The sequence below is a fragment of the Coloeus monedula genome (genome assembly GCF_965178545.1).
Source record: "Coloeus monedula genome assembly, chromosome: 4".
NCBI lineage: Eukaryota > Metazoa > Chordata > Aves > Passeriformes > Corvidae > Coloeus > Coloeus monedula.
Window position 1 is genome coordinate 22639664 of NC_138784.1, and position 10283 is coordinate 22649946.

At 46.7% G+C, this 10283-nt stretch overlaps 1 protein-coding gene across 5 annotated transcripts in view; it reads right to left on the reverse strand.

Moving 5' to 3' along the window:
• The window catches only part of PRDM4 (PR/SET domain 4), a 17359-nt gene extending 7577 nt beyond the window's left edge, over nt 1-9782 (reverse strand). The window contains exons 1-5 of one of the 5 annotated variants that reach the window (XM_082279839.1): nt 9611-9782; nt 7515-7648; nt 6673-6858; nt 3856-4650; nt 554-703 (exon numbers count right to left, since the gene is read on the reverse strand). In XM_082279839.1, coding sequence (XP_082135965.1) covers nt 554-703; nt 3856-4650; nt 6673-6858; nt 7515-7647 — 1264 coding nt within the window. In that variant the 5' untranslated portion in view covers nt 7648; nt 9611-9782. The other 4 variants (XM_082279838.1, XM_082279837.1, XM_082279836.1 and 1 more) reach the window with 4 other exon arrangements.
• Nucleotides 9783-10283: the final 501 nt, after the last annotated feature.

Below are 10283 nucleotides of genomic sequence, written 5' to 3' on the forward strand. Positions count from 1 at the left end.
CACTGTACTCTTCGATTTCCAGGTGACAGTGACGTGAAATACAGTAACAAGGTCCACATCCAATGACAAGGTCACAGTCTACATGCCAAATGCAAATGAAGGGGGGAAAAAAACCAGAGGCACTCATGATCAATGAGCCTCCAATGAGAGCACCCAGAAGGTGGCAAACCAAGCTGATGAACGAGCAGACAAAAATCTCCTCTATTACTTCTAATTGTTACCTTCCCCCAAACTGCAATTGCTGCAACGTTTTCTTATCAAAGCTGTGCCTGGGCTGTTTAGCACAATAAAAATAAACACCATACCTTGCTTGTGCTTGACCATATGAAGTGCCACACTCTGTGGCAGCAGCCCTACGGTACAGCTGAAGTGTAAGCAGTAACCAGACCACAAGGAGCTCTGGGTTAATGTAAGTCAGGGTGATTACAGAAGACGGAAGCATCTCTCTATTGCGGTGTTTCTTTCCCACATTAATCTCCCTACGGTTTTGGATTTCAGGCAGTGAGTGTATTTTGAACTGCTGCAGGGAAGTGCACAGTAATGCGATCCTTACCCGCTTCAGCTCCCATGATAGACTGCCGGAGGAGCAGCTGCTTTGGCAGGGACAGCCTGGCTCGGCTCTCGATTGGGCTATCGGGGACAAAGGTGACGGGCCCGTGATCCGGGCAGTCTGATGGATACGCCTTGTCACACAGCGTGCACCCTGCAGGACAGGAGGGGACAGCAGGCATTAAAAACATACAACAGCTCCTACAGTGCAATCAGCTCCCTACCGAAGTGCTTCAGCTCAGCTCCTGCCAGAGGCTGCTTCTATCAGGTTCCACTTGGCCACTCACTAGCTTTTACTCAGAAGAATATGGACCATGTTGTTACAGTCAGGTGGGCACTGACATACATGTCACTGTTTCTATCCAATTCAGATCAAATGTGAGCATCTCCACCTACCTTCCTGATGGTAAATTAATGACCTAGACTCCAGACTATCTCTTCAGGCAAATCTAGCAATGAGACAGAGCCCACTCTTCATCAAAGCTACTGCAAAATGGATGATAGCCTCCCCAGTACTGGTGGTAATGCTGGTGATGGAAGAGCCATTTTCACTCTGATCACAAGTGAAATGAACTCTACTGGCAGAAAAATCTAAGACAAACAAAACCAAACACCTTCTCACTGGTTACATTTTTGGAATTTACCAGAAAACTTCGTGCATGTAGAACTTCGATGATATCCACACAGATGGACCAGTAAGGTTGTCTTTCTAAAATTTTTCAAATTTGAACCACAAATCCCCTTACCTCCATTTAAATTCAGACAGTGTGTAGATCACAGCAGCAAAAACCCGACCTCACTGCTGCTTTTGAAGGTCTCACTGCAGTAAACTCATGCAGTGTGAGTATGCCACTGAATGCAACAAAAACAAAAGCCCGGGAAGAATCAGTAGCATCACCTAACCAATCTGTCATTCAGCAGAAGTACTGTTATAAAAGAAACCAGTGAAAGTCTTCAGTCTAATAAATCTGGGGGAAAGTACAGCATAAAATGCTCTCTACAGCATTACAGTTTCATCTGGAAAAACTATGTTGTTTTAGTTCTCTATGGATGGAGCAACCAACACCTACTCAGCAACCACTCTCCTGATAAATCATTATTCTTCTGAAGAAGAAAGATGTTCAAGTAATAAATCAGGATCTCCACTAAGACCTTCTTTGGTCTCTTGATGATCCAGCTCCTGTATAAAAGACCTATCACAGAAGTAGCCTTCAGCAGGCCTAAACAGCAGCTCCATCCTTACATGCTTAAAGATAATTTCCAGATACTTCCTTCATGGTACTAGGATACCTCATATGAAATACAGTTTGAGTAACTACAACATTAACAGATAGGAAGGTACTCCAAAAATTGTTAGGTAGAGCCTACATAAGCATTGTTTCATGTGCACAGGTGACATGTAGCAGTAAAGCAACAACAACAGCCAGATCTGAGTAATGAGAACCACTATGTGGAACAGCTGCTTTTAAGCACTGCCTAGCACACACCCCCCTGGGTCTGTGGACATGCTCCAAGGAGAGGCAGAGGAAGAAAGGTTCTAGGCATGGGACATTTCCACGTGGAGAAGTTCAACCATTCATACATTTTTAAGAAGTTGAAAAATAAAAACCCTCACATTCTACAGAAAGTGAAATGTACTGTCCTTACCAAATAATAATAATAATTTTAAAAAAGGAAAAAAAAAAAAGAAATCAGTGATTACCTCTCTGATTTGGATACCCAGAACTGTCAACAAAGATGACAAAAAAAACCCCAAACAACTTCTTGAAAGTTTTGCAAACATTTAGGACTGTAGCAAAGGTGCACTTTTTATCTCCTGCTTAAGAACAGTAGAAAGTTTTCTGAAAAAGGCCCTGACTTCTGCTGAGAATGAGGAAAACCACTAAGAGTGAGGAAAAACCACAAAGGGGCTCTAAACCAACTCCTTGTCCTTGCTGTTACCTGTCTGGACACAAATTCCTGTTTATTCAGGTGAAATTTAAAAACAACAACAAAAAGTTAAAATTTAAACCTCCGCAAGTCAAGAATCTGTTTTGCAAATCACATGCAAGCACAAGGCACGCAGCAGCCATTTTAATATCCTACCATAGGGGAGCATTGTCTGGAAAACAGCTTAGGACCATGTTAAGTATAGCAACAAAAAGTTGGCACATCACATCTCAGTTTTAGGAGAATAAGAGAAGTCATTTCACCACAAGCATGTTGGACATCACAGTATTTGGATCATTATTTGTTCAGCATGCAACAGATGCTTGTAGGAACCTCTGAGTGCATCAATTGTAAAGCTCTTCCTCGAGGAGTTGCAAATTCATCATAGTTCTATGCCCACCCGATTTTAAGTTTTATCACACAGAATGAAACCTTAATAAATTAATCCAAATGTCTGACTGACTAGGTACTTGGCACTAAACTGCACCTCTCCCCTTGTTAACCAAGGCACTGTATCTTTCAATTTCTTAAAATATGTTCTGCAGGCAAAGCATTAGGTTCTGGCAGTTGTAGGGCCAGACTGGATGAAGAGCAGAACTCAGCAATGCTACCACAGCTAATAAAAATGAATATAAAAGCTAGCCTTATGCTTCAGTGGCAGCAAGCCAGACATCCTGCAGGTGAAAGTTCAAATCTCTCTCTCAGCAAATGCGAACTTCTCAGTTCTCAAACACCACTCCTTGAACGATAACAGGATTGACAGTACAATACCCAGTGCTCCTCTCTTCCTATGAGATCCACTAACCTCTGGACTAAAGTCCTTTGATGAGAATAATTAGAAATATTATCAAGTTCCTTCCCTCTCTGCTCTTTTTTTTCCTGTTGAGAACGACACTTTCATGATGATTGTTCATGGTTTAATAAAAATTTTTCAAAATCACATAATGTCATACTCAACAATTACACCCATTTGATGAAAAGTGTGGCTTGTGGTGATGTTTGTTGTGTATTTTTAATGGAGCAAGAAGAGTCACTTGTGATGGGACTTTAAAAAAACCAGAAGTCTCATTGCAAAGGATATCAAGCATATCCACCAAATCAAGAGCTTCATCAAGATTCAGTTTCCAACCTCATGGCAACATGGGAAGTGCATACAAAGAGAATTATGCTAAAACATCCTACTACGTCTTCTACTACTGCCAACTACTGTTATTTCAGCACAGTTAATCTGACACTGCAGATGTTTCAACTTTTGGACTTGCTAAATAACTGGTTTTTTCTCCGTAAATCTGTAAGACTTGCAACAAGAGTCCTGCCATACCAGACAATAGCTACATGACAAACCCTACCCCAGAAAAGCAGGAAATGTCCACTCACATATGGTAAACAAGGTTGCCATGTTCTCCTTGTTGGAATTGGAGTCTTCCATTTGCAGAGATGATGGTACAAAGGCAAGATTGTCTGCAGACACATCGACATGACTTGGCCCCATGGCTACTTCCTGACTTATGGAAGACACCGCCACGGGCTCCAGGCTGAGGCCCACTTCATGCAAGGCTACTGAGTCCAGGGAAGCGAGGTTGTGTGAGGTAGGGAGCGCCACGCTCACGGAGTTGGTGCTCATGGCCACAGTATGAATGGGGTCATTTAGTGTGCTGTCCGATATCCCTGTCACCCGCCCGGCAATGTGGTCGGGCTCCATGACGACAGGGAGTTCCAAAGTGCTACCGTGAATGGGAATGACACCGCCGTGTCCCACAGCGTCCGACGTCAAGTTACTCCCCACTGTGTCTACGGCTAAAGGTTCGTGGCTCCGGGAGCCATTCGGGATCTGCGCATGATCCCCAGCTACATCATCCATTGTAAGCTCCTCTGTCATCCCATCTGTAGAGATGGGGCTGGTTACCCTGGAAACGCTCTCCATGGTGATTGTAGTATCCAGCGCTACCTCGTGGCTGTCACCAGGATGCAGATTTTGAGGACCGTGTGTGTTCACTGTGCGGGAGTCCATGGAGACAATCCCTGGTTCCAGTCCCACGGTCCCACTGGGCTGGTAGGGATCCAGGGCTGAGGGATTGTTGGAGACTGACAATGCTGGATTGCTGTCAACATTTATAGTGTTGGGATGGATGTATTGAGGGGGCGGTCTGTCAGCCAAGTAAGATAAGATACCTGATAGGAAGAGAGAGAGAAAGAGAAGGGAGTGAGATCACATCAGTTTTTAAATCTTGAATAAAAATCAGTCAAAGCACAGTACACTGAAACCCAGATCCCTGAAGACATGTTCTCTACATGTCTTATTATCTCCAATAAAAATCCACTCATTCTAAAACATGGCTCACAAAGATATGCTAGCCCAACACTCTTGTCAAAGTACCACTCAACAACTAATTCAGAGCCTCCATCCAACAGACCAAGTCTCTAGTTAAATCTCAAACTCTAAACAGCCAAGTTTCTGGCAGAATTCCACCTAGACTGCTCAGTACAAAGACAAATGAGAATGAGGCTCTTCACATTTTAGGCCTAATTTTTCATTCCCAAGAAACAGCTCACAAAGGATGGAGGACTGCTAGTGGAATCTATAATTTGGTAATTCCTGGTTCATCTTTGCTAGAAGCAGAAACAGTTCTCCAAGACACACAGTTTTTGCTTAGGCATTTAAGTTTTAAAATGATACTTCCTTCCTCTAAGACGAAGTGGCACAACTGTCCATCTCAGAGGTCATCAACTGCAATTCTGAAGGACAAACACAAGTTCTCTCACAGATTTCATGAGTCATCTGCTATCTTTCCTTACATGAAAGCATGTTGTTTCTCCTAAAACAATAGTTTGATTGAATTTAAATCAGAAACCCTACCATCTTTTCTGGTAGTTCTGGGAAGCTTCTCAACATCAAACAACCTTTGAACTTAAGATATGAAGAAACACTAAACTGTATTTACATACTAAAAACAAACAAAAAAAATCTTTGGAAGAACTACAACAGCACTTTCAAGGAAACATTATTTCCAGCAGAGACAGAGGCAGATTTTGCAGATTCTGCAAGATCTGAGTCAGCATGTTTCTTTTTAGCCTTCAACCCTATGAGCCACTTGTTCTGTGAGTTTTCCATTCAAATATGTTTGTTATTACAAGGATGCAAGCACAGACTCTTTCTGCAGCACAAGTAGCCAAAACATGAACAGTTTCATTTAATCAGCTGCATCAAATATTTCTGCATGCAATGCTGCCTTGTGGCTTGAACATGGAGGATCCTTGAAGGCAGCAAGGTGACTGACAGAAGAACCCTATGAAACACCAGACTAAACATCACAGGAAGATTATTCCAGCTCAAAGGAATGGCAAATACCTTTGGTCCTCGTGCACAGTCTCCTTGTCTACTCTTTGGCCACTAAACAGGCAGGCATGCAATGCAGTAGGAAAGGTTACTCCTAAGCAGCTGGAAAGCTCAGCCATCAGGCAACAGGTAGCTGCACAGGCTGCTACAGTTTATTCCTAACCCAGGTTGAACCAACAACACTCGCTGAGTCACTTTGAAGAAGTTTAACTACCCCTTGCACCCTGTGAAACTTAGCTACCAAACAAAACCAGGACTGCATTTAAAGCTCCTATTTCTGTGTTTTCATACACTAACACGTAAAATTCTACATTTTTACTCCAAAGCATGTGTGAGAAAGGAATCAAGATAGAAGTCAGTGCGTCAGGCCTTTGGAAGCCAACCTTGAAGGAAAATGAAGAAAAACTGTGCCATGGGCTAAATGGGTGTGAAAGTCCCCAATGCCGCAGCTGATGTCTTGCCCTCTTTGAGCTTTGAACTACTGTGACCTCTCACTATGCACATATTAAATATTGCTTCAGACTACAGGTGAAGAAAAACAGAAGCAACTTTCAAGCTACAAGCCATTGGAGACAGAAACCAGGCATGCTTTGTTTTCTGTTAATCCTAAAATCAAAGCAGGAGGAGCAATCAAAGGTTAGGTTTAAATAGAAAATGCCTTCCAATTCTTTCCATACACAAATATAGAAACAGACACCTGAAAATAAAGGTGCATAAATGATACAACAGTCTCCAGACAAACTCAGGGAAACAAGAGCTCTGCAAAACTATCAGTCACACCTGCTTCAGGACAGAAACAGACAGCTCTTAAAACAGCTTCTCTTTCTGTTCCCATCCATCAGCGCCAGAGCACTTACCAGGTAGAATGTGTCTGAAATAGCTGCTCTCCAGGTGAGGGTATGGTGGTGGAGGTAGGGTGTAGTTTCTCTCTGGTATACCACACATCACTCCTCGATCCCCAATACCCATTGGGAGCATCAGAGACAGAGCAGAGGGCAGGGAACTCAAGGAGGGGCCCAGGTTTGGAATTGCAACAGGCAAGCCTGCAAGAGAAAACACCCACTTAAATTCAATGGAACTACCCGAGTTTATGAACACATGAGCTAACAAAGACATTACTAATTCCCCAGGAGCTCTTGTCCTATGGAAATACAGCATAGTACTGTCCAAGTAAGGTGCCAGACATCAAAGAAGGGATCAGTTATCACAGCACTGAGAGGCATGCCTGAATATGGCTAGATCATTTTGGGTATGTTTTGTAGGGCTTGCTTGTACTTGACAATTGTAATAGACTTCTGTCTGTGCAGCCCCTGGAAAGAAGAACTATGAAAACAGGTTTGCTTTACAGGTGAAAAATTATTATTTTCACCTGAGAGAAATGAGACATAGATGGAGACAGATTTTCAGCTACAGTTCTGATTTCAAAGGATTCTGATACTACTCACCCACAGTGCAAATCACCCCATTAGAACATAACGAGGCTCCCACTAACGTGTAAGCCTGACAAGCACTCATGCCTTTTGCTTTGCTCACATAAACAACAATTTACGGTTTCCCCTTCCCCAGCTCTACATCATTTCACTACCTAAGATATGACCTGCTATCAGAGCAGGCACTGCTGCCCAGTTATGACCATTGCTGTGACAGCAGAACACAGAGCAGGAGCTGCAATACCCCCTGTGGGCCCTTCCCCCATTACCTGGTGCTGGTATGGCGTTGTGAGTGGGTGATGCTGCCAAGCCCAGGTGACTTCCCGAAACCGGCAGGGCATTGCTCACAGAGGAGGAGGTCAGCTGGTCCATCCCTACAGGACTCAAGTTCATTTCATTCATCCTGGAGACAGGGAACAGAGAGGGGAGCAGGAAGAAGAAACAGATGCAAAAGCATTCCTGATTACTGACTGTACTGTGGTGAGGAAGGGTTGAGCAAACAAACTCAAAATCTGATATTGGCATATAAAAACCCTGCCTTAAAAAGCTATGCATAAAACATATCAGCCATTCACACTGTCGCCACATCATGGTCAATACATATTGATCATATTAGATAGCAATAATCAGGATTAAAAAACAGTTCAGAAAGACAAATCAGACCATAGCTTTTTCCTTGCCATCCAGAAAACAAAGTCTTTCTCCTAATAGTAAAAGCCACTGTGATTAAACTCTTGTGAACACATCCATTTACAAGCTGAATGTCACAAATACTCAGACAACAGCACCTGATTTGTATTTCACGACTTCTGGACACCACATCCACATTCAAAACCCAGACTCTGGGGGAAAGATCACTTCAAACTGGTCATGGACACAAAACCTCTAATTCACCGTCAGTTTGAACCAGGCTGATAGTGACAAGAGTTGCCACTGCAGAGCGGCCATAGCACAGTTTCAATAGACTGCCTCAGTCTGGTTCTACACGCTCCCATTGCATTAAAAACTGGCACCATGGATGACATGGTATTTCAGAGTGATCAATGCTCAAGTGGGCACACACAACACAAGGAGCTGCAGGAACCACCCAACACACTAAATCCTCGGCCTTGGTAGAAACCATGTCAGCTTGGAGCACATGAGTCCTCTGGGGTCTCAAGCTGCACGTGCAGCCCAAACCAGTCCACGGGGATGGGGACACCAAGGGAGACATGGTCTACTCACACTTGTCACAACTTTTCAAGCCCTGCCTGACCTATGCTGTGCCCACCCTGGCCCTCCTACCCACACGCCAGGTTTAACCAGCAGCTCTTAGGGCCAGACAGACCCCCTCTGCTCCCCCTCTGCAGTCACACACACAACATCCTCCCGGCTGACCCAGGCCTCCTACACGGCCTTTGCCAGCAGCAGGCCCAAGCTCTGCAGTACTGATGGAGAGCTGGAGCTTGGGCTGCCACTCCGGTATGGAAAGGTACCACTCATCCAGGAAAAACAGCCGAATCCACCAAACTCACACAAGCGAACAGCACAAGATCTTAGCCTGGAAGAGGGCCGTAAGGAACATCGAGTCCACTCGCAGCTCCTCGTAGACCACCTGCCACCCGGAGGGCTGAGCCGCAAACGGAGTCGCCGACTTCCACCTCGGCTCTGGCCACCTTTGGCACCACGCACTCTCCCACCGCTGCCTGCCGCCAGGGACGGCTCTGCACGGACGGGGGCGAGGGCTCCGGCTGCCCGGCGGGGCAGGGCATTTCCCCCCGGCCCGGGCGGCTGCTGAGGATGGTGATGCCCGAGGGAGGGAACAACCCCCCTCGCCCCGGGGCCTCAGGAAGGCGCCGAACGCTTGAGGGATCCCCTCCCCTGCTCGCCCCCTCGGCCGGGGTGCTCCCCGCGGTGCCGCCCGCCTCGCCCGGTGCTCCGCGGCGCTCACCTGGGGTGCATGGGGCCCGGCGGCGGAGCGCCCGCAGCCGCATCAGGGCCCTGAGCCCCGGCCCGCCGCCTGCCCCCGGCCCCGGCTCCGGCCCCGGCTCCGGCCCCAGCCACGGCCCGGCCGCAACCCCCACCGCCGCCGCCGCCTCATGGGCGGGACCCGGGCGGCGCGGGCCCGGCGCGGGCGGGGAGGCGGAGGGAGGCGGTGATGGCGGAGGGAGGGGGCCGGGGCCGCTTCCGCCGCCGAGCGCCGGAGCCAGGAAGCGGCGCCACCGCCCCGGGGCTCGGCCGCTGCCCGCCCGCCCCGCGCCATTGCCTGGCCCCGAACCCTGCCCGAAGCTTCCCGCGCCGCCTCTTCCACGGTGCGGTGCTTGCTCTGGTTTTCCACACAGTATTCCCACACAGTATTCCCACACAGTATTCCCAGCTATCTCACTGCTTTCTCGTTACACCCTCGCATCTGCTGTCATAAGAGGGGTTGCGTTATGTGTCCTCCGGTACCATCCGCCCGTACGTGCCCAGCTGCCTTCTGGACGCCGCTCAGTTATGGTTGATCATATGTGCAATTCTGGCTCAGGTGACATTGCAAAGGAATCTGTTGATGTGCCCAAGCAGTTCTGTAGCTCGCTTTCGCCTGCGACACGTGGATAGACACCATATACGCTGCTCAAATCCATCGCCACGTTCCTTCAGGGCCGGCGTGAACAGCTGTTTCCTGAACACTGTAATGGGGTTTGGTTATCTGCTTGTGCGTGACACTTAACTAATGTCTCTTTAAATGAGCCATCCCTCGATAGGATGTCTGCACAGGAGGAGATTCAAAGTATTTTTCTGTCTGCTCTCTTTTGATCTAAAGGACCTAAATGTAGGATGTGTAAGGGTTATTCCATGATCTAAAGAGCCTAAACGTAGAAGTCATTCTAGTTCAGTACAAACCCATCGATTCTTCTGGGGGTGGAAGCATACTCTCCTCCGCTGGCTTTGTCAGAAAGTTAAACACCTTGCATTACACTGGTTCTTCAAGCACTCTCTCTCTAACTGAAGGAGAGAAACAGTTTGCTGCAGAGAGTGTTTCATCCCATCCTGAAGTAGGTGTCCGAGATGTGTGA